The 24,304-nt window shown below is 46.0% G+C and overlaps 2 protein-coding genes across 6 annotated transcripts; both read right to left on the bottom strand.

The window, feature by feature from the left end:
• Positions 1-78: 78 nt before the first annotated feature.
• Positions 79-11,280, bottom strand: LOC115541362 (glycolipid transfer protein). 2 transcript variants are annotated; one of them, XM_030353040.1, is made up of 6 exons: positions 11,064-11,280; positions 10,561-10,619; positions 10,346-10,479; positions 10,032-10,182; positions 8,957-9,138; positions 79-1,218 (listed from the first exon to the last, which is right to left on the bottom strand). In XM_030353040.1, coding segments are annotated over exons 1-6 (630 nt in total). In that variant the 5' UTR covers positions 11,167-11,280; the 3' UTR covers positions 79-1,217. The 2 variants fall into 2 exon arrangements, with proteins under 2 accessions (XP_030208900.1, XP_030208899.1); XM_030353039.1 differs by lacking the exon at positions 79-1,218 and having other exon boundaries at positions 8,354-9,138.
• Positions 11,281-11,396: 116 nt separating this feature from the next.
• git2b (G protein-coupled receptor kinase interacting ArfGAP 2b) lies at positions 11,397-24,227 on the bottom strand. 4 transcript variants are annotated; one of them, XM_030353035.1, is made up of 21 exons: positions 23,990-24,227; positions 23,350-23,483; positions 23,058-23,170; positions 22,684-22,789; positions 22,204-22,290; positions 21,902-22,032; positions 20,808-20,902; positions 20,415-20,460; positions 20,232-20,237; positions 20,077-20,128; positions 19,901-19,973; positions 19,183-19,280; positions 18,598-18,709; positions 18,148-18,299; positions 17,904-18,056; positions 17,389-17,598; positions 17,132-17,221; positions 16,033-16,118; positions 15,503-15,661; positions 14,066-14,129; positions 11,397-12,723 (listed from the first exon to the last, which is right to left on the bottom strand). In XM_030353035.1, exons 1-21 carry the CDS (start codon positions 24,039-24,041, stop codon positions 12,514-12,516), a joined length of 2,229 nt encoding a protein of 742 aa, XP_030208895.1. In that variant the 5' UTR covers positions 24,042-24,227; the 3' UTR covers positions 11,397-12,513. The 4 variants fall into 4 exon arrangements, with proteins under 4 accessions (XP_030208895.1, XP_030208897.1, XP_030208896.1 ...); XM_030353037.1 differs by lacking the exon at positions 17,132-17,221; XM_030353036.1 differs by lacking the exon at positions 20,232-20,237.
• Between the last annotated feature and the right edge of the window lie 77 nt (positions 24,228-24,304).

The raw sequence follows: 24,304 nt of genomic DNA, 5'->3' as shown, positions 1-24,304 counted from the left end.
ATGATAAGTATTTTTGAGATCTTAGTAGTTTACACGTAAACATGTTGACACAATTGATTTGGCTTGGATATTTAAACATAGCTTTGAAAATATATTTATTAAAAACCACTCAAGAATCACAAACACTTCACAAAAAGACATGAGAGCATGATCCCTGCCGACTTTCTAGGAACCGCAGATATTGACTTACATACCAAAGTAAGCAAGTGTCTCCGCCTAGTGGACAGAATGGGCCTACACCCTGAAGATCCCGTTAGTTTGTATTGGATGAGCAATGTACAACAAAAACATTATTTAAATGTAGTGTATGCCTATTGAGACATTTTTAAATACCATTATTTGATCAGTTTACTTTTCGTCATTTATTTTATGCACTCAAAACCATCTTCTAAAAACAATATAAATTCGATTTCCTATCCTTCTGTGCTTTTTTTCCTCGGTGTGCGAAACACGTCAGTGAAACATAATGTCAGAAAGGGATGCAGGAAACCCTGACTAATCGAAAACACGCCTTCTTGCCTGAGACACATCACAAACCGTTCAGAAATATGCATGCCCAAGCAGCAGTGGAAATTCTAGTCATTTGTGCTTTGTCTGCAAAAATGCAGATGGCAGATAAAGATCCTACTGATGTAGACTGACAGGTTCTAGGTGACATTAAATTAAAGAGAAATATAAGAGGATGTCTCCACTAAATAGTGTGGACAGTGCTGCATGATAGTGAGTTGTAATGCCCTAATGACTCAATCGTCATCGTCATCTATAGTGAGGCAAGGGTTTCTGCTTTGAAGCAAAATACACTAAATATGTATGTTTTGTTAAGTTAATTTTTGAACTCTAAGATCTCAATATAAGCCTACAATGCTCTTGTCACCCAAATGAATCAGCACACATTGACATCTAGCAACAGGAATGCTGTAGCATTGTTGTTTCCGTTGTAAACGTTTCTGTAATTTCGGACTTCAATGGTCAAAGGCACACGTTTCTTTTAAGAAGCATATATTCATTATTAGAGCAAAGACTTCAAACAATAAATACTCCTTATTTGATTGTTAAATAAAAAGAAGATAAAAAGACCAGAATGTTCTGACACCTTTTAGAGGGCTTATCGAACGCTTTACAGCACGCTGCAAAACCAGGGCGGATTCAGGAACCAATCAGAGTGGTCACAGACAGGACCAGGAGGTAGAGTCCTGTGGTAGTGTCTCGTAATGGCATTATAATTCCCTCAGTACAAACGACAGCAACGAGTTTCCTTTTTGTTTACTGGCAGGATTTATTTGGTTCATCCAGACCGTGAAAACTGTAATCAAAAAACATAATACACAAATACAATAATCACTAGTCAAAATAATAACAAGCCATACAGTAATATCCCAACATTGTCCTGGTAATGTCGTCACTTTCAATTAGGCTACTGTATACACAATACACTTTGGTTACATATAATACAACAAAACACAAAGACCAATCTAACTAAGCCCAACATGTGTTAGCCCTTAACGGTGTTAGCCCTTAGCTGTATAAAAACAATTTAATACAAACAAGAACAGAAAACACACACAAAAAACGTCAGCAAAACATACCTTAGTAGCTGCATTGCATGAGGAAAGTTGTGTAGCTTGGCATTACTCTGTAGGATTGTTTATCTTGATGCTAAGAGCTATTTTGCAGATGCATCAGCACTGAAAAACATGTACTAAATCAGCGGACCTTTTTGATGAGTGTTACGCTAAAGTATGTCCTGACGGAAACGGGCGATACAAAAACAAAGGTTCCGCCTTAGAGAACTTTGGTTCCTACCAAAATAAATAACTCAGAAATACTGCACTGACTGACACAGAGGCAGTTACACTCCCACCAAAACATATCACATGTATATGATTTTCTTCAACTATTGAGAGACAACATACTGCGTAGAAAGGATAAACAAAAAAACTAAACTTCAGTCCTTGGCTTCCCCAGAGAACGATCACCATGACTGCACCTGTAGTGAAACAGATAGAGAGAGAGAGGGGAGGAAAAGAAAGAGAGAGGTCGGAGTCTTCAGTCTGCTTCCATCAGCGTCACCGTCTTATGGATGGGCCTTTCCAGGTGGACAGGTTTGGAGATACGCTTTCCCTTCTCATCAAGGGTTGAGTCGCTGATGAGCAACTTGAGTCTTCGCACCTTCCCATCCTTTCCTGGGTACACTTCGATAACCTTTGCCATCCTCCACTGGTTACGTGGTGTAGTATCATCTTGCAGGAGTACAACATCGCCGACCTTTGCATTCCTGCGATCTTTGGTCCACTTCTGTCTCTGTTGGAGGCTCAGGAGGTACTCCTTCTTCCATCTTGTCCAAAAGTGGTTGGATAAGAATTGAACTCGACGCCATCTCTTGCGTAGGTATAGATCTTCCTTGACGAACTTCCCAGGAGGTGGAGCGAGTATCGTGGACTTCATGGTCAAAATGTGGTTTGGTGTCAGGGGCTCTGGACTGGATGAATCATTTAGACAATCAGTGCTCAGAGGTCTACTGTTCACTATTGCCATGACTTCATACAGGAACGTTCTTAGAGAGGAGCAGTCAAGCTGCGTAGCTGACTGTTCTAGAATGGACGTCAAGACACTTCTTATGGTGCGAATTTGTCTTTCCCAGACGCCACCCATATGACTTGAAGCTGGGGTGTTCATGATGAACTCACATCCAAGCTGCTTGAGCTCTTCCTGATCCATTTCTTTCAATGCTTCAGCAAACTCTCGTCTTGCTCCGACGAAGTTTGTTCCTTGATCACTTCTTATCTGACGTACCTTTCCACGAATGGCGATGAATGAACGCAATGCGTTAATGAAGGCATCCGTGGTCATATCGTCAAGCATCTCAACGTGAACCGCTCTGGAACACATGCAGGTAAGTAACAATCCATAACGCTTTAGCTCTTTCCTTCCTTCCTTTACGTAGAATGGTCCAAAACAGTCCATACCGCAGTAGGTGAATGGAGGAGCTGTTTCCATTCTGTCCTCTGGAAGGTCTGACATTTTCTGCTGTTCAGTGCATCTTCTGAACTTCCTGCACTTAGTGCACTTGTAGATATGGGATGATACAGCCGTGCTGCAGCCCAGTATCCATATGCCATTAGATCGGAGCGCATTCATGGTCATTCCTCGTCCTTGATGGTACACTCTTTCATGATAGTGCTTGACAAGTAAATTTGACACATGACTGTCCTTTGGAAGGACCGCTGGATGCTTCACCTGTGGATGTAGGGCAGCATGAGTTAAGCGGCCTCCAACTCTGAGGACACCTTGGTCATCCAGGAATGGACTTAACCGGTGCAACTTATTGGCTTTGCCCTTGACTGGCGTCTCCTTGTCACTTTGGAGTAACTGTATATCTTGTGAGAAGGTTGCTTCTTGAACCATCTTGATTATTGTCAACTCCGCTTCTCTCCTTTCCTCCAAACTGCAGGCTTCACAGGACTTTGGCTGAAGCCCTTTAATTTCTTTCACATGGCGCTGGAGTCTGGCGATAGCTTTCACCATTTTGGACCAGTCTGAAAACTTGTGTAGGCGATCTAGCAGCGACTTGACTTCTTTCGCCTGGGTGTCGAGAACCTGGACCTTCTTAAGCTCAGGATCGTCATATGTGATCTCTCCCACCTTGACATCTCCACTTGGTAACTCCTTCTGCCAAAGAAAGTCTGGGCCTGTGAACCAGTTAGAGGATACCAGTTGCTCTGCTGTGAGACCTCTTGAGGCGTAGTCTGCTGGATTATCTTCTGAAGCCACATACTTCCATTGTGTAGACTCTGTGCTTTGCTTGATGCGTTCCACACGATTTGCCACAAACACGTGAAATCTTCTGGCTTCATTATTGATGTAACCAAGGACCACTCTTGAATCAGTCCAGAAGACTTCTTGTAGGCATTCTATTTCCAGTTCTTTCTTGAGCATGTCACTGGTGCGGACAGCTACCACTGCTGCTGACAGCTCGAGTCTTGGTATGGTTGTGACCTTAGTAGGAGCGACTCTCGACTTTCCCATTACAAAGGAACAGTGGACTTCACTTGACGTACTCACTGCTCTGAGGTACGAGCACTCTCCATAGCCTGACTCACTGGCATCGGCGAAATGGTGGAGTTCGTAGTGTTGGACCTTGAAGCTTGATGGAACGTAGCATCTTGGAATCTTCACCTCGGCTAGATTTCGCAGGTCTTGAAGCCAGCTTTCCCACAGAGGTCGTAGGTCATCAGGTAAGGTGTCATCCCAACTGAGCTTGTCACAACACATCTGCTGCAGGATCTGCTTTCCCAACAAGATGAACGGTGCCACAAATCCAAGAGGGTCGTAGACTGAAGCGACTGTGGACAGGACTCCTCTTCGAGTAAGTGGATTCTCCTTGACGATTACTCTGAACTGGAACTCATCAGAAGCCACGCACCACTGCACACCGAGTGCTCTTTCCATGTGCAGTTCACCCAGTGCCATGTCCTTGTCTTTGGCAGCTGCAGCACATTCTTCTTTTGGGATTGCGTCTAGGACCTTCTTGCTGTTAGAGATAAACGTATGCAGCCGGAGTTTGCCTGTGCTGCAAAGTTCTCTTGCTTCTTTCACCAGTTGGATCGCTTGGTCTTCGGATGCTACACTTGACAATCCATCATCCACGTAGAAGTTCCGTTGAATGAACTTTATGGTGTCGTCACTAAAGTTTCCTTGTCCTTCAGCAGCGACATGCTTCAGCCCATAGTTGGCACAGCCAGGTGACGATGCTGCACCAAACAAGTGGACTTTCATCCGATAGATGGAAGGTTGGCTTTCGAGATCTCCATTGTCCCACCAAAGGAACCGCAGGTAATCTTGGTCTTCTGCCTTAACATGGAACTGGTGAAACATGCGTTCGATGTCACACATGATTGCCACAGGACCTCTTCGGAAGCGATACAGAACTCCCACCAAGGTGTTTGTCAACTCAGGACCCGTCAGGAGGTGGTCGTTCAAGGACGTTCCTTGGTACTTGGCGGAGCAATCGAAGACAACGCGTATCTTCCCAGGCTTTTGTGGATGATACACCCCATGATGCGGAATGTACCAAGCTGGAGCTTTGTGGATGTCTTCCTCCGGGACCCTTTCTGCATCTCCGCGTCTTATGGTCTCATCCATGAAGGTCTTGTAGTCTTTGTAGTACTGGTCGTTTCTTCTCAGCCTTCTTTCTAGGCACCTGAGACGATGGATAGCACAGATCTTATTATCAGGTAAGTTAGGTCTTTCTTTCTTGAATGGCAGCGGCATTTCGTAATGACCGTCGCTCTTTAACTTGATGCTCTTTTCCATTTTTGACAGGAACCTTAGATCTTCTTGAGAGATGGGGCTGGTTTCCGACTCTCTTTCAACGAAGTCAGACTCCAGCATCTTGATGACATCTGCAGGTAAGAGAACTTCTTTGATCTGTGTCCTACAGACATAGTGCACTTCCTTTGTGAGGTCTGAAGAGGACGGTAGACCTGGCATCACTTGCTTCACCATGACTTGGTGACTTATTCCAATTGCATCTCCATAGTTGAGACACGGGTTGCCATATCCCACTACACTCCAGCCCAAGTCTGTCTTTTGTGCAAACGGCTGGTGTTCCTCACCAGGCACCACTTGTCTTGGAACGAGGGCTTGGGCACAGTTGTAGCCAATTAACAGGCCGACATCACAGCTTTGCTGAGGAGCGATCTCATCTGCAATGTGTTCAAGATGAGGCCATGCTTTCGCCGTATCTGGTGTGGGAATATGGTCTCTGTTTGCAGGGATAAACTCTCTTGAGTAAGTCACTGGAAGAGTGATTATCTTGTCTGAATAAAAACCTCTAACTTGTAGACCAGCTAGCTTCCGACAGGACACGATTGTGTTTCTTGAAGCCAACGTGGAGAGGTTTAGCTGAACTGGTTCACTCCTAGCATTGAGAGCCTTCGCTGTCTCGTCGAGGATAAAGGTTGTGTCACTTTGTGTATCAAGGAGTGCGTACACCAGAACTTCACGACTTGGTACACTTGTGGATGACACCCACACTGGAATTATTGTGGAGGTATGCGTGTCTCCAACATTCTGGATGACTCTAAGTGCCGTCGCCTCACGTGATGGTCTCTCTGACTGGTCTTGTGACTGTTCATTCTTCCTTTCTTTGTACTCTTCTTTGTCTTTGTCACTGTACCTTGCTCTCAGATCTTGTAGACATCCTTTCTTCCTTGGTGCGATCGTCATGAAGACAAGTTGGGTGTCTTCTCTCACAGGTGTCGCAGCTGTCTCTTTCTCTACAATCTCTAGATCGGTGGCCAAATTTGAGACAGCCAAAACACAATTTATTTTCTTGAACAAACTTGATTCGCTCCAAGATTGTCCCTTGCATAAACTTGTAACACCTTTGTAGACTGTGTCCTGCCTTCTCACAGAAGACACAGCTTGTGACGACGGCTTTCTCATCTGAGGTGGTTGCTAACACCTTTGCTCCAGGACCTCCGCTCTTTACACACTTGTCTGGAATCCTTTCACTTGGCTTAAGAGCATGAAGAGATGTTATTGGGCTGCAAGCGAATTTAGCTTCACGTGTGAGAAACTTGACAAACTGGCTGAAGCTCGGGAACATGCGAGTGTCTTCTTCTGCTTCTATGACTTTCCTATTCCACCTTGAAGTCACCCAGTCTGGGAGTTTAGAGAGAATTTTCTGGTTCTCGTTGCAATCATTAAGTATTTCAAGACCTCTGATCTGAGACATGGCTGCCTCACAGCAGCGCAGGAAGTCGGCGAGTTCTTGAAGTTCCATACTGCCTTTGGAGCTTATCTTGGGCCACGCGTCGAGCTTCTCTCTGAAGGCCTTGGCGATGAGGAATGGATTGCCGTATCGCTCTTCTAGGATGTCCCATGCTGCATAATATGCTGGCTCTGTGCCAAGTAAAAAGTAGCTCTCTATGGCCCTTTTAGCAGATCCACCCACATACTTGCGTAGATAATATATCTTCTCTTCAGCTGGTATGTTCTTCCTGTCAACGAGCGTCTGAAAGGACACTTTCCAGTCGTTGAATCGGAGTGGGTCACCACTGAACACTGTAGGTTCAGGTAGAGGAATGCGACTCGCACTGATGGCTTCTGCGAGCGCTTTGACGAGAGCTGTTGTGCCATCTTCATATTTGTTTTCTTGCCTTGCTTGTGCTACAGCTGGTGGTGTAGAATGGTGCCGCAGTGGGCTAGTTTGAGGCTTGACTTCTTCTTTCTTCACAGAGACACGATGGAGAAGAACATTTATAGTTTGAGGCTTGACTTCCTCTTCTTTCTTCACAGAGCCACAATGGAGAAGATAATTTATTTCTTCATCTGAGCCGTCGCCCTTAGTTGCCGGACATGAATGTATACTCTGGTCATATACTTGCTGTCGTGCCTCGGCAGCCTTTAGCTTCTTAATAGTCTCCAATCGATCTAGTTCTCTGCGCTTGGCTTCTAGCACTCTTTGTCTCTCTGCATTTTCAGCCTCTTGTTTGGCTTTTAGCTGAGCGGCTTCAACTTCCAGTCTCTGAAGCTCTTTAATATAATGCTCTTGCTCCAGCTGTACTTCTAAGGTGGCTTTGTTGGCAGCAACCTCAGCAGCTGCACTCTTCCTGCTTGCAGAGGAGCACTTAGTGTGGCGAGAGCTAGTGCCTGTCCTTCCTGAGGCTACAAACATTACCTCTTCAATGACTCGATGTTCTTCATGTCTTTGACTTGTAGTATGCCTATGGGCTGTAGCTTCCTCCCTTGCATCTATAAGGTCCATTGCATCCTTAACCATCTTCTTTGTTACTGTTTCACAGGTGTCGATTTTGCGACGTGTGTTAAGGTCAGGAACCTCAAGGCGTTTCCAATCGTCGTAAACGTCATTTAGACTCCTAGAGGTATTGCGTACTTTAGTAATTTGTCCATCTAGCAGGTCGTCTGAGCACTTTCCACTCAGCGCTTGGTTGGCTTCTTTAGTGGCATCCTTCCACTTCTCATAGCACACACTGAACCGATGTGCAACCTTTATTACTTGCTCATCATGCTGTTCTTGACCCTTTTCCGTCATTCTGCGGACTCTTTGGCCTAATGGTGGCTCTTCTGAGGAAGCGGGGTTGTCCACTATGATGCCTTCAGTCGCTTGTGGCTGCACGGTTGAGCTGTGCTCGTGCACACACTCTGTCTTGTCAGGTGCGTGTGACTCCATGTCTGGGAAATGTACATCTGCAATTGTGTGCTCTTCGCCATTTCGGGACATCTTACTTGCCTTACTGTTGTCATTCACTGCTCTTTGGTGCTGTCTTCGTGAGCAGCTAAGTTTTCACTATAATTCCCTCAGTACAAACGACAGCAACGAGTTTCCTTTTTGTTTACTGGCAGGATTTATTTGGTTCATCCAGACCGTGAAAACTGTAATCAAAAAACATAATACACAAATACAATAATCACTAGTCAAAATAATAACAAGCCATACAGTAATATCCCAACATTGTCCTGGTAATGTCGTCACTTTCAATTAGGCTACTGTATACACAATACACTTTGGTTACATATAATACAACAAAACACAAAGACCAATCTAACTAAGCCCAACATGTGTTAGCCCTTAACGGTGTTAGCCCTTAGCTGTATAAAAACAATTTAATACAAACAAGAACAGAAAACACACACAAAAAACGTCAGCAAAACATACCTTAGTAGCTGCATTGCATGAGGAAAGTTGTGTAGCTTGGCATTACTCTGTAGGATTGTTTATCTTGATGCTAAGAGCTATTTTGCAGATGCATCAGCACTGAAAAACATGTACTAAATCAGCGGACCTTTTTGATGAGTGTTACGCTAAAGTATGTCCTGACGGAAACGGGCGATACAAAAACAAAGGTTCCGCCTTAGAGAACTTTGGTTCCTACCAAAATAAATAACTCAGAAATACTGCACTGACTGACACAGAGGCAGTTACAGGCATCAAACACTGTAGTCCAGCTCGGCGTTCAGCGCTGTGTACATGTCGTAAATGGCGTCCACCGTGGCGGTGTAGTTGACCAGGAACTGCCGCAGGTTCACCAGACACGCCTCCTCCTGGATCACCTCACCCTTCGACACAGCCTTGAGGAAGTCCGACTTGTAGGGCGCAGCAATCAATGCCGTCTGGAACGAAACAACACCCCCCGGAAGGTTGAGTGGATTTGGATGGAGAAATACAAGCTTCTTTAACTCTTACGTTAAAGTTGACATATTATACCACCAGGTGTTAGAGGGATTAATCGTTACAAGCCGTTTGAAATATCGGCCTCTTTTGACATCACAAGTGCCCGTGTCCACCTAGATGTGTGCCGGATAGATCACCAAGCATACCAGCCAACGTTGCCCATCTATCCGTCATCTTGCTGGACACGCCCACTTGTGATGTCAGAAGAGGCTGATTTTCAAAACCGCTTGTAATGGTTTATCACACTCACACCTGGTGGTATAACAAGTCACCTTTAAAGATAAGATAAAGTCATGCAATCAGTTATGAGCGAGAGCACTGAATATTACACTTGGGGGCCACAGCACCCATAAGGTCAATATGCGTTCTCTAAAAGGGCTTGTTTTTGCCCCTGTCCGGCTCAGATTGTTATTATCAGTGTCTGATAATATTATGCAAAGGATCCCAGCACAGAAATAAAACTGTTTATTACTTTTATCTTGATCAAGTCTTTTTGCTATTGTGTCTTTTCTAAGTGAAGGCTTCAGAAAATAAGATACACAGCGCAGGTTTTTCAACTCCATACCATCTGACCCAGACATGAAAATGTACAAAAGCTAGACTTCTATTTAATCAATATTTGACAATACATCCTATCCTTCAGGACATTCAGTATGTCCCTATGGAGCAGGTAGGGATTAGGCGTCTTGCTCAAGCTTAACGCAAGTGGTAAGCCTTTGGACATTGGGGATCACACCCAGTACCTTTCAGTTGGGTGTGGAACACCCTTAGCCACCACAAGTACTAAACTAGCCTCCCCCTAAACAGGAGTCTGAAACGCTGTTTAGCCTACCTTGAAGATCTGCTGGACAATCCAGCCATGGTACCTCTTGAGTGTCTCTTCGTACGCCCTGGTGATGTTGACGCGGATGAGGTTGGGGTTGGTCTCATCTTTCTCCCCGTCTGCCAAACTCTGCAACAGGATCTGGATGAAACGGAGACCCCTGTATGAGAAATACGAGTAGAGGAAGAAAGAAACTGAATAGAATGTGTCGTGTGCCCGTTTTGACACTAACACAATAGAATGTGCAACTGCTTCTCAGGGTTGGGGTGCATTCATTGTGTGTGTTCACAGTTAGGAGTTCGACTTTTGACAAAAACACGCACCTCTTTAGCCACATGAGTGCTAAAGTTGCTCCAACTTTGGGCCATTCCGTCCCATATTCTTCTTTCTCTGCTTCTAGAATCTTCTGGAGCGTGGCATATTTCACCGGGTCCTTCTCATAAACTCCCCTGATTTTCTAGATATAGAAACACAGCAGTGTTGTTTGTATGCGGGTCCAGCTCCTGACTGATCAGATAGATAGATCAATCCAACGTACCGTTATGTTTCCACTAATGTCCGATTTGATAGGTGAAAAGACTTTAGATCCCAAACAATCTGAAAGGCAACATGAACATTGGTAATAACAAGGAGGCGTGTGTGATACACTCCAATACAGTGTATTACAGTGATTATTATAACGTAGTAGGCAACAGGGTTTCAGTCTGACGAGCCTACTAGACATTGGCGTTAGCTAACGGGAGGGGATTCATCTGAATGTATACTGCGTGGGGACATTAGATAGCGGGTCCCTTCACAGGCTTAAGTTACAATGAGGGTAATGTGGGGTCTGGACCTTACTACTAAGCAACACAAAACACATTGTCAATTGTAACATTCCCTTATTTCTGCAGCGCCCGCCTTTGGGTTTAATACAACGGCAATCCAACCGTGCGATTGTACTAGAAACCCGATCGATCCATGGTTTGTTTATATAAAGGCTGTATCTGCAGCCCCTGGGGACGCACGACATTCCCCAGGTAGCAGTTCAGGTGTACTCACCGAAGAAAGGGGGGAGATGGGACACCGACTCCAGGAATAACTTCGTGTCGAGCGTTTTGTCAGCAGGTAACTCTTTGAATTCGTTATCCAGTAATAAAGCCATTATCAACGCGGGCGAACCTCGTAATAACAGAACAGCTTTCAGTCAAAGGAACCCGGAACTTACTACTCCCCGAAAGTCAGTGAGGCAGGGCGTTGGGGCCCCGCCCATATCCGTTTCACTATCAGCATATTCAACAGGTAGGCTGTACAAAGGTTATCCCAACCAGGACCAAAGACCTACGTAATGATATTATGGAATGATATTAAATAAACACAAACTGGAAACAAGCACTTTGTTAGTGGGGCTTTATTGTCTAAAAATGCCATTATATTCAACACAATGGAAAAGTATAAAATAAAAATACAAGATTGTATATGGCTCATGATATCAAATAGAAACACATTTCATGGCCCGAGGAACTTAAAACAAGTACCCCGATTTGCAAAATAAACGGAAAACTAGAACTCGGACAGAACTGACAATAGCAGCACAAAAATACACAGGTGTTAACTCTGCATCAACTTCATTAGTAATAGGACAGTAACCCCAACCCTTAACTAACTAGTTGAGATACATGATGATAGCTGGACTATATAACAAGCATATAACAAAAAAATTGTTGTAAGAAAATAAATGTTTTTTTTGTTAGAGGTATGGCGGACAATTTATAAATATAACATTTGCATAATCTTAATAAAGAATTACATTGATACATATTTTGTTTTTACATTGGAAACATTGGGAATTCTTGAAGAAAAAATACCTATTGCGACCATAAAGCTTATCTTTGAGTTAAGGCTACTGACATTGAACCTGCATTACAACAACAACGAATGATGGGAAGTAAGTTTGCACACATACATCTCCTACAATATCAGTGTGCTGTAACAAACGATTCCATGACAAAGCTTCACAAAGTTTGCATCTCGTATTAAAACTGGCGAAGCAACACAGGCGAATTAAACAGATGCACACGACGGCAGCACAAAGACCAGATTAAAAGAAAGACGGTCTATCCTAGAGAAATAGATAAAGTGGATGGAAGAGGCAGAGTAAATAATGAACAGTTGTGTGAGGCTAAATGCATTGTGAAAAAATCCAATATCTTCAATGAGATATTGAACGCAGGGAACGTGTCTATATGGAAAATCTGGAGTCACTTCAAGTGTAGCACACAACAAGGTCAATAAATAAAGTTTCACCCAATACATCTGTAGGATAGTCTACATGTGTGGTTACATTGACCAAAACTGAATAAAACCAACAAGCCAATAAAAAACAAAAAAACGATAGCATAATACTGATTAAAATCGTTCGAAACAACTTCCACGACACAGAATACGACACAGAAGCATTTCGAGAAAGAAAAAAAAAAAAAAAAAAATGAACTCTGGCGCTGCACATGATCTAGTTGCTGTTCTCTTTGGTCGTCACGGTGACGAGTTGCTTGGCCGCCTTGGCGATATCGTAGGCGCACTGGATGACCTGCTGTGTGACCAGCTGTAGGTCGGCCGGGGCGGGGCTGTGGAGCGTGGCCTTCTGGCACTGTCCGTGGAGCCGGCCGGCGCTGGTGGTCAGCAGGCAGAGCGCCCCGCGCACCGTCTCCGACCGCGGCGTCTGCCCGGGGGGAGGGGCGTGGAGAGCACACAACGCAGGGTCAAACACACCGACGGTGGGGTCAGATCCATTAAAAAGGTAGGCTGGGAGTGGATTAATTCGAGGCGATTATTGTCCTATTTGTGAAGTGCACTTAACATACTGACTGCAGTCTCTGTATAAAATGCTTGGGGGAAAAAAAAAAGGGGCAGAAAAATGTGTCTGTCGCAGTCCTGTAATAAGCCTGTTGCCGAATGAAGTGATGAAATGAAATGATTAGATGGCCTATTTGTCCGACTACATACCTACCTACCGCCTCTGCCTTTGCACTTAGTGCCCATGAACGGAATCTTGCACAAGGCTGGACAGAGCTATTGCTAAAGGTAGCGCTAGCTAGGCCTGAAGGGAGTGGGTGGTATGTTTGACAGGATACTGACAAAATCTAGCTTACTCTGGCTGGTTTCTCCAAAGTGCCATCCCTAGCTCTAAGGAGCAGGTAGGGGGAACAGGGCTCATCCTTCTCAAGGATAACTACAGATAGCATGTGAACATCGGGAATCTAACCTGCTATCTTTCGGTACTACACGACACTACCTCTGTGTATACGAACACAGGCTAAAACCTTGACATCAATACATCATGTTTACTCTAGATTGGGCCAGGGGTCATTTACTTTTTTGCAACACGTCCCTTTCGAGTCCGTCAGGCTTGTTCCCGATCCTCTCGATTGTGTCGTTCTCCTACGTTACCAAGAATACCTTTCGCCACCCCACCCTCTCTTTCATGAGTGGCTGTGTAGAACTCTGGATGAATGAGGCAGGTGGCATCACTAGAATCACTGTGTCCTGTGGCTGAAATCCTAATTCTTCTCAGTGAGAATACTACGAAGAGTCAATATGCAGTGATTCTTGAGAGATCTATCATTATTGTTCCCAGGCGTATGACAATTGGATCAGAAAGAAACGGTTGATGATGCGACAGCAAACCTAATTCAGATCCCAATATTAATTGTGACAGCTGTGGCGATGTCACGTACAGAAATTGAGCAGTGACCGTGAAAAATGACAACATAGCACCAGCCCTGATGCTCTCTAAAAACATGAACATTTGAACCGTGCTGAAGCGTTATCCTGGAGATATCCCTGCAAAGAACCCTGTGGTTACCCAACATAATCCTGTAATGCAGTTTCTGGTGCTTGGGTTGGAGTTCTTTGTATGTATAAATAAACACAGAAGCTCCACGACTCCTGAACACGCTGGAGCTGAGGGAAGGGGGAGCCTCTGGCTGTTTACCCAACAAACAGGAGCCCGCTGAGGAACGCGGGCGGGGGGAGGGCCGCCCGGTGGGGGGGAGGCAGCTTACCTTGGGAAACAGAGTGGCCATCTCCCTCACAGCACCGTGGATCTTCTCTGAGCACGGCAGGAAACTGAGGACACACAGCAGCCATCATCATCATCATCATGTTCTCAAAACAATCAATAAAAAAAGGGATTCAAGCTCAAGGGTAGCTACATGACCCCCCCACTGCTTTGGGTGTGACCAAAGCAGTCACGCACAAAGCCGTTTGTTCTGTCTGATCAAACAGAGCTCCGCTCATTCATGTGTAAATATCAAACCCCAAAACTAAAATAGGTGTTGAACGCGACAAAAAAAAAGAGGACATTAGGATACAACTTCTCCTTTTAAATTGGCTAACAGGCAGATTTATAACATATGAAACAGACAAGAAGTGTTGAGTAGGCTCATTCTCCATGCAAGCCTAACCGGGCGTCGTACAGAAAGGGGAACGCAATGAGACCATGTGATCAATGCTGCTTTCCTAGCTCAACTCAGACAGAGGAGTCCAGTGTGCGAGAGAGGCAGGGTGCCTGGATGTATATGGGACCAAGTATGGCGGGTGGGTGGTCGAGGAGGGAGACAAATGGAGAGAGGGAGGTGGGTGGGGGAGTTCAACAAACAGCCCTCGTCTCAGCAGAGTACAGTGGAACACAGAACAACAGCTCTCTATAGAATCCCTTGTTGAGACCAATGACATCGTCCATGAACCGTCACCCACGGGGTGTGTGTGTGTGTGTGTGTGTGTGTGTGTGTGTGTGTGTGTGTGTGTGTGTGTGTGTGTGTGTGTGTGTGTGTGTGTGTGTGTGTGTGTGTGTGTGTGTGTGTGTGTGTGTGTGTGTGTGTGTGTGACAAGGGTGGCCATAATACCAAACAAACAAGAGAAATTACACCAGGGTTGGGTGGTTTCCGGAATAACCAGTGTGGTGTGGGAGCTTTTACCAATTTCAATTTAGGGAGATACTGGGAGGAGAATGACATGACGATAAGGGTGTAACCATGGGGACCGTTACAGGGATTAGTACATTCGTCTTCACTACACAGTCAAGTACGCAGTGTATGGATTATCACGTGGGAATGATGATCGCCGATTGGGAGCCGCGCTCACTGTAGACTACATCAGAAGCCATGGCGGATGGATTTGCAAAATGGATGCATGCTGCTACATCTACAGTCAAATTCCATAGTTCTTTGGTATTTATTTGAGATGTTCCAAAAAGCAGGGCAAAAGCGAGCATAGCTAGATCAGGATTGGCTGCCCTCCTCCATGTTATTTTGCCATCTGTTGGTAAAGACAGATGAAGTCGGAGAGATTCTCTGTGTGTCGCTGACTTAACCGGTTTGGAAAAATTTACACCAGGCCCAACCCTAAACCAAACAATAAATACTGATCAGATCTATAATAAGCGCGCGCGCGCACACACACACACACACACACACACACACACACACACACACACACACCTTTCGTATTTGTTCTCCTGGGCGGCCCTCAGCAGCTCCTGGATGTTCTTGGTGATCTGCTCCGTCTTGCAGATGACGTCCTCGGTGCCGGGCAGTGTGGAGTCTGCCTCGGCACGCTCCTCGGGCAGCTCCTCCAACGACTCGCAGCTCACGGACGGACTGGTGGACCACCGCACCCACACACACACACACACACAATACATAGAATGAAGTGGTGATGGCAGATATTTCCACACCGTCGCTGTCTGTCAGCCATGCAAATTGATAAGGCGAAGGTCAAATGTATTGCTAAAAAGAGGAGACGGATTTCAAGTGAAAAGCAAAGGAAAACCATCTTAAGTAAAAGTTTATGGATAACACAAATGTGTTTCATTATGGACAAGTAGCAAAGTATGCGTGGGACAAGTAGGCCAGGATTTCTGTTTTTAGGTCATGGAAAATGGGATTATTAGGGCTGTCAAGGAATCCCTTATTTTTAGTCATGAGGGGCACGTGGGCGTGGTCAGGGGAGGGGAGGGGAGTGCGCTCACCGTGTCTCTTCCGGTTCAGAGCGGTGATCGGGCGTGTTGTCGTAGTCGTTCTCCATCACCCTGCTGTGTCCCTCCAGACTGCAGCCCTGTAACCAAGACACAGGAGCACAGACTTCCTATTAAAATACATTAGCACACATACACGCCAGTGCGCCACTGACACAAGGGAGTCAGTGCCAGAGGTAAGCTGAAGATCAAAGTGAAGTTGATCGCACGCATGCATTTTGGGGCCTGAATATATTTCACTTTAAATATGCGTAAGTAGCATATGCGTATATGGTTTGTGTAAGCAAGATGGCTTTCATTCAGAGAATTGTGTTGTGCACCTTCTGTTTCCATACATTCATATATAGGCATATACAAAGAGAAGACTTATTCCGGGCTTGTCCGTAAATGTGGCTGAGCAGAGATAAAATACTTTTTTTCAAAGCGCTGGGAAGAAAATGCCAGAAACTCAAGTGGAAGCAGATACTTTATCGCCCTCTGGTGGCTGCAGCATTCAAACCAAAGCCTGTGTCAATATGCTGCTCGTCGGTCATGCACACGGACGTGTAATCAAAGTGAGTGCAAACAGGCCGTCCACACTTCAGCAACAACATATCCATTCAAAGTGCGTAGGGGGGAGAAAATAGGAAATTAGAAACCAGCGCAATACAAACAGCAGTGTGTGCAATTAGTAGCTTTGAGGGAAAACCCAAAGTCATATCGTTTACTGCGGTCCACACTGAAAAAAACATTTCTCCCCTTGGATGCACAATGTCGTCGCCTTCAGCTGGCTATCTGTGCAACAGCTTTGTGAAACTTGAACTGGGCTACAACCCAGTTGAGATGAGGCTCACTCTGGCTGTTGAGGTGTTAGCTCGCGGTTGCTTCGAGAGTCACACGGTCGCGGGACCACAGACACCCCTCCCTACCCCTCCCCACCCCTCCACAGCGTGCCGTGTGACAGCAGGCGCACCGCATGCATGCAGGCAGCAGCAGCAGTTAAAGGAGAGACAGCACAAAGAGGGAGGAGCCTCTGTGTTTTCCTCTGGGCCCAGGAAGTGGAAGAAGAAGAGGAGGAGGAGGAGGAGGAGGATGGATGGACTCAGTACTTAACCCTTCGAGATCTCTCGTCCAACGACCAGGACAGGGAGGAGGGGAAGGTAGGGAGGGAGGAGGCGGCCGTCCCCAAAGGACCCCTCCCAATCTAGAAAGGGGCGTGGTTAGGTTTCAGGTTTAAAATAAACACCCTTCAGGAGGAGAACCGACACACAACGTGGCTTCCGCTCGAACCGGGGGTCCGAAACGCTCGCTGCGTCGGTAGGGTTTCGTGGTCGTCGGGGTGGTCACGTCGCGGGGTGTAGTGGTACTCACGTTGGGGGGGAGGGGCTGCAGCACGAGCCCGCCGTGCCGGAGGGCCTCGCCTCTGTGGGAGGGGTAGGGCCTGGAACCCGAGCCCGTCTCGTACATGGACATGGGGCGGCCCCCGCGGGCCGGCGGGCGGCCGGGGGGCTCCGGGGGCTGCTGCGCGCCGCCGGGGCTCTGCCATCGCAGCGAGGAGTTCTCCGTCTGCAGGGAGCTCAGCTGAGCACAGAGAGGAACATCAACCCCTGATGAGAGTTTCAAAGTAAAAGCCTGACATCGGATCCCTACCGGTTTAAAGACCGGCATCGGATGAGCACGATTGACAAAAAAGTTGATACTGTAATGCTATCTTTGTCAATCATTTCCTGCTGCTTTGGACATCCTGTTGCTCTTTCCATCGAGGCCTATTCACACCAATCACAAATGTGCGCAGGCCTATATATGGCAGTGCAGATTTCAATATGTAAATGCTCCATGTGCTACATGGGGAAGTGGCGGCCAGATGTTTCCCCTTCTCCACCCACCTTGCCCTGCATCATGCGGAGCTCCTCACTCAGGTGACAGTTGAGCTTGAGGAGCTGCTGTATCTTGGCCTCCGAGGCGTTCAGGGCACTCTTCACCTCCATGAATTCCTGCACCGTGATTGGTCCGTCGGAGAGGTCCGATGACTCAGAGCTCTGCGCCGCGGGGACATACAAAATTAATCGAGGTAAAGCTTCTATCAAGAGTAAACTATTCAGAAAGGATAAATCACAAAAACGTACAAACCTTGGTCCGTCGGTCGTTGCCGTTGTCCCTGGACGCGACCTCCCTGTCGGGGTCTTCGTCCGACGCAACGCTGTCGTAATCCGGCTGGTCGTTGTCTTGGCTGTCGCTGCCATGGCAACCGTCTATCCCTTTGAGGATCAGCTCCACGTCCTCTGATGACCGACAAACCAAACAGAAGATGAGCACAGCGTCGACGACACCACTGCGCTCACCCTGGAAGACACGCAGTCTGCGATACGAGTTCACAAGTGGCAAGGCCTTGTGTGCATTTAAACGGGAAATTTAAAGGAATGTTTTCAGAATAAATAAAAAAACATTGATTTATTTGAAATATTGTGATCGATGAACTGGCAATGTCAACTGAATCAAATAGGAAGCATTATCAGTTAGGTAGCACAAAATATATGTTAGCATATGAACCCATTTCTAAAGTTTGTAATCCTTTCTTACCTTTCATACTTTCACAGGAGTTGCCCCATTGCCTCCGCTTGGCATCCGTCAGAATATCGATGACCAGAGTGGCAAATTCATGGGCATTGAACCTGGCCAGCTTCTGACGACCCTGTTGAAAGAAGACCAGGCATATGTCAGCGCCCCTTCAGCGATCTCCACCCAACCGGTGGTCCGTGGACCACCCATTTCGGGGATTACTGCACAATATATCAATGATTTTATCGATTTAAAAGCGTAGCAATGCTGCTGTATAACCGGTTGGTTAGTCACCAGTTGAGGTAGTTATAGTTAAGGTTATGATAAAATGGATATGCTAAATAAAGACACATTGAAATAATAGAAAACAAATCTATATTTATAAATAAAGTCACAATGTTGTTTGTTAAATATAGTATTATGGCTTCATATTCTTTCAAATGAAAGAGGATTTCCAGTGAATAGTGACGCCTTGTGCGTTACATCCGATGTGTCACAAATGCAACCAGTTGTGTAACCGATGTTACGTTACACAACTGGCCCGGAGCCCCTTGCTCTGCAGCTTATAACAACCCCACCCTGGAGCGGAGCGGTGACGGTGCTTGCCTGGTTGCGGGTGGAGGAGTACTCCGGGTTGACGGGGAGGAAGGGCACCACGGTGGCGTCGGACACCAGGGTGCTGTGGTTCTGGGTGACCAGCCACACTGAGGGAAGGATCGCCGGGGGTGAGGAGCGAGGTCAGATGGGATATACAGGGAAGGATGTCATGTCAAGGGCCGCAGAGTCGCACACCACCAGCGTCCGCGATAGACTCAAGACTCACCTGTTTAGAGTTCACCTAGACTCTGCATATCCCGTCCCTCCCCTCCTACTTGTTGTATGTTGTACGTCCTGGCACTTAGGCCCAATCCCATTTCTACCCCTTACCCCTCCCCCTTGTTTTGAAGGGGTAAGGGGAAGGGGTAAGGGGTAGAAATGGGATTGGGCCTAAGTGCCAGGACGTACAACATCCTGGCACTACACAATAAGTGCGTACACAATAAGTACGTAAATGTACGCACTTATTGTATGTCATACTTAGTTATAGTACTTAGTAATAGTTATGTAGCATGTTTTCATGGCTGTCTTTGTTGTACACTGGGAATGAGTTAACCTAGCGATTGTTAATGCTTTGCACTTGGTACTATGAACATCCTTACTCTACCGACAGCAATATATTTTCTTCACTTTCTTATGAAAAAATGTACGCTTGGAATAAAAGTCTGCTAGATGCCCTAAATGTAAATGTCATAGAGAGGGGTAGGTGGATAAAAAAAAAACTCACCGGCGTCTGTTTCCCTCCTGTCCACCTCATCGTACACATCCATGGCCAGCTCTTCAAACTGATGGTTGCTGAGCTGGAAGAGAGCGAGGCCAGGTGGAGTCGAGGTTATTCCCATGGTTACAAGAGACATGGGTCGGGTTGAACTACATGCACGATGAGATTAAGAACATGCTTACAGACTGGAGCTTCTTCTTTGCAGCCTTGGCAAATTCGGATAAATCTAAGCTGCTGCAAGAAAGAAATTATAATTTGAGTGCTTCTCTTAAAACACACATTGGTTTCAGCATTTACCGTCAGAATGTAGTAAGTAGCGCAAACAAGACATACTTACTTAAATCTTATTCATCAAGATTTTGCACAAATAGGAACAAATCAAAATGTACATGTATTAAATCAAAATTTAGATAAGTGCATTGCTACAGAGGATATGTAAACCACCTTCTTTGAAATCCTACACAGAGAGAAAGAAAACCGATACTCAAAATACCTAATTGAGGAGATTATTCTTTTTTACCTGTCTGCGAGTTGTGGGATAATGAAGTGTTGCCCAGTTCTATGATCTAGAAAAATAAATATAACCCAGATTAGATTGAGAACATATCAACCCATCAGCCCTTCAGTTGTTGTAAGGCCCAATCCCATTTCTACCCCTTACCCCTTCCCCTTACCCCTCTCCCTTGTTTTGAGGGGGAAGGGGTAAGGGGAAGGGGTAAGGGGAAGGGGGAAGGGGTAAGGGGTAGACGTAAGGGGAAGACGTAAGGGGGTAAGGGGTAGAAATGGGCTGGAATGGGTAGAAATGGGACTGGGCCTTAGGCCCAATCCCATTCCCTTACCCCTTACAAACAAGGGGGAGAGGTAAGGGGTAGAAATGGGATTGGGCCTAAATCTGGCTCGGAGCTCCGCTTACCTGGCCTCCTCCCACACAGATAAAATGTCAGCCGGTCAGTGAGTTCATACTGGATCTCCACCAAGCGGTCCGCTAGTTCCTGATGACCTGCTTGTCTGGGAATACATACAGAGTATATTCAACAGGCTGTGACGCATTCATAGAAAACACAGGTTTATGCATCACAATTATATTTTGGAAGTGGAAGATTTTTACGCTATTATCCCAGCGGCAACATCCCACGCTATTATCCCCGCGGCAACAACTATCAATTCATTTCATCGAGATTATTTTTTGGAGATGAATCATCTAGTCTATAAAATGTCCGAAATATAAGAAAATTTCCTTTACAAGTTTATAGAGTCCATAGTGATGTTTGCTGGTTCTATAATAATTCGAGGAGCACGAAAATATTAATGTTATCAATAATTATTACAAGGCCCTTCTCAATGCCGTAGAACGCTCTGTTCACTTGCATGGGCCCTTCATACCTTCCGCGGTGAATTATATTTGATAATTCACTGTTGCTGAGTATAATCGACCGCTGTCAATTATTTTTGCCGTCTTTCGTATCACTCCGCAAGTAGTCCGGTAACTTATCAACCCCAGTGTACTCGGTTGATAAATGACGTCAACGTCTTTGGCAGACTATTCCTCTGCTAATCAACACTACGAATGCTGGTAACAAAGAAATTGTAAAAAGTATTTCTTTCGTTTTGGCAAGTAGCCGTGTAATAAGCGGGATAATGTATAGAACGTCGAAAATAAGCCCCTTCAGGGCGACGCAAGACCCCCCCGCTAGACGCCGGTGTCCGGTGTAAGCCCCTATCGGGGCTTATTTTCCCGACAATGACTGGCGTTCTATACATTATCCTTTACATATTTGAATGTCAGAAGCGTTAGGCAGCAAATGTTTGGTATTTTAACTTAACAAGAAAATACCTTGACTGAAAACGTTGAAATCGCTTATCAAAATTCAATCCAGTCTATCGACTAACCGATGAACCGCCTAGCCGTAGCCGCCCTACCACCAAGCGTTGCCTTAATAGGTGATGGCAGCGTAGTTGCAATCCACACCCATTACACTCCACTACCACTGTTACAACCGGTGTCACCTTGCATAATCAATGGGAGTCTTCCCGCTGGTGTCCAGGGCCCCGGGGTCGGCTCCGTACACGGCCAGGAGCTCCACCTGGAATACCTGTCCCGCTTTTGCTGCTATGTGCAGCGGTGTGTTCCCCTTCTCCTAGTAGAAGACGACGATCGTAAAATTGAGCACTCGTGCCAAAATCTTAGCATCACGCTAACAGACGCGAGCAAACAAGAGGGTACGCTAACACTGGTCCCCTTCATGTGAAATGGGGGTTAGCGTAGCCGACTGTGAGGGTTCTCATGAGATCCCGATTAGAGAACTCACCGGGTGGAAGAAGTTAGCTTGCGCTCCCAGCGACAGCAGCCTGAGGCAGGTCTCTAGATTTCCAGTCCGGACACTTGAATGCAGTTGCTGAATAATCATGTGAAAAAAATACAAAACATTTCAGTCATGTGCACAAAACACAAATGACCTACTGCTTACCATGCACGTGTCAGAATCGTGACATTTGTGTGGGTGATTTAAAAAAAAAAAAGGGGGAGGGGTGGGTCACAAGGCCCTTTCACACTGCATTGAGGACAAGCACAATGCTGTATTGCGGTCCACCAACAACAGCCGGTTCACTGTATGGTTCTGGAGCCATGTCGTTCCCGAGGAATGAAACAGTGTTATCTTCTCTACCCTCTCATTACCCCCCTACATGTTATTATCGACCGTTTGACTCAGAGCAGCTGCCGGCCCTCCAGACTGGTTTAGCACCAAGGCTCTTCAGAAGATTCTCTTCCCCCTGCATCGATGTCTCACCTTACTGAGGTCTTTGGTGGCGACGTTGTCGTCTTCGCGGCAGGGCATCCGATGAACGAACGCCAACATCTGATATTTAGCCTTGATGAACTCAGTCTTGTTAGGGCTGGAAATGACAGAGACGGCCGTGAATTAATCGAGACGGCCGAGGCTGAACAGGAAGCGGTATTCTTTATAATTCCACCCCCCCCCCACAGAGGCCATACAACAGACCACACAACGCCAGACAGACAAAGGACCAATCCCATTTCTACCCCTTACCCCTTCCCTTTACCCCACCCCCTTGTTTTGAAGGAGTAAGGGGAAAGGGGAAAACAAGGGGGAGGGGTAAGGGGAAGGGGTAAGGGGTAGAAATGGGATTGGGCCAAACTCACTGCACTCGGTCCTGAGGGTTGCCCTTGCGTTTCCCACTGCCTGCAGAGGACGGATCCAGAAGGCTATGCTCCCAAATAGAATTAGCGCCATTGCCGTACAGCGTTTGAACCATCTACAAACAGAAAGCAAAAGAGTTAGCAGTACTAATACAAGTCATAAACTATAATAATAACCACAACTTGAAACACTCTGTACCATGTCTTTTAGCATGGTCGCTATGTAATTGCGTGGATAACGTGTGAGTCGTGAAAGTATGCAAGTGAGTTTCATGACTCATGCACCGTACATCACCTGTAACTGAGAAGGGGGCCAGGGAGTATGAGTGAGATGCCGGACTTGAGAGCTGTGTCGCCCCAGACCTCGGTGGATGCTGCAGCACTCGTCGCATATCAACACCCCCCTGTTCACGGAGGCCCACCGTGGCTCTGTAACAAATCATTCAACACTGGTCGGACGTCTTGTTTACGATGTGCAGATTCGTAAACAAAGAAATAACCATTGGAAATACTTGTTTGTGGTTGTTGTTGTTGTTTACATCTAATTTGGCGCATCTACTACGGTCAACAGATTGAAAATGACAGACATTTACTATCGAGTCGACTCTAAATACACTTTAAAAGCAATATTCGGTCATCATGTTGCATTCGTCTACCCTGAAAACGTGAGCGACGTGCCAATTAATAATCGAACGGAATGGAGGCGTTCAAGTCCTAATGCAACTTAAACAGGGAGGATTTTCCCCGTCGGCGAAGCTGTTTAGCGTTGTTTAACACAGATACATCGGCCTAGCAACATTTGTATCGATTTAAGAGCATAGCGATGTGGGTGTTTGTCTACGTGGTTGGTTAGACACTAGTTGAGCTAGGTATAGCTTTAAGGTTACGATAACAGACATGCTAGAAGGCTAACGCTAGTTCTTTTGACATCCTACCTAGCGCACTGCAATCAGCGCAGACCTCTCTGCTTCGCACTCGCTTGGACATCCCTTTAAATGTGGTCAAATCCTCAGTACTTTCCGGTTCAATCCGATATTTTACCGATACTATATTTTTTACAACTAGACAATGACGGGGCAGGTCATTCTCCGACGATAAGATTCACAGTTTGTCTCCTCCCCTCCGCTGTGCAACAAAGCAGGGTCCCATTCGAATGCTCACTGAGGCTTCCTTCCTCTCCTTCCTCTCCAACTCGCCCTCCTTCCTTCCTTCCTCGTTGCTTGTTCGCGTCTTCCTCTCATTCTTTTAAT

Source organism: Gadus morhua, chromosome 4, assembly GCF_902167405.1.
Source record: "Gadus morhua chromosome 4, gadMor3.0, whole genome shotgun sequence".
In the NCBI taxonomy this organism is placed as follows: domain Eukaryota; kingdom Metazoa; phylum Chordata; class Actinopteri; order Gadiformes; family Gadidae; genus Gadus; species Gadus morhua.
This window is presented reverse-complemented; position numbering and strand designations above follow the sequence as displayed.

Excerpts from the sequence above, each read along its gene's own strand:
- git2b (XM_030353035.1), bottom strand. The coding sequence starts at position 24,041 with ATGTCCAAGCGAGTGCGAAGCAGAGAGGTCTGCGCTGATTGCAGTGCG. Across the intron at positions 22,291-22,683 it reads CCACCAAAGACCTCAGTAAG|CAACTGCATTCAAGTGTCCG; the intron begins GTGAGACATCGA and ends ATGATTATTCAG. Across the intron at positions 18,300-18,597 it reads CTCCTGTGAAAGTATGAAAG|AGGACGTGGAGCTGATCCTC; the intron begins GTAAGAAAGGAT and ends GTCGGTCATCAG.
- LOC115541362 (XM_030353040.1), bottom strand. The coding sequence starts at position 11,166 with ATGGCTTTATTACTGGATAACGAATTCAAAGAGTTACCTGCTGACAAA. Across the intron at positions 10,480-10,560 it reads ACATTAGTGGAAACATAACG|AAAATCAGGGGAGTTTATGA; the intron begins GTACGTTGGATT and ends TTCTATATCTAG. Across the intron at positions 9,139-10,031 it reads TTGTCCAGCAGATCTTCAAG|ACGGCATTGATTGCTGCGCC; the intron begins GTAGGCTAAACA and ends GTTTCGTTCCAG.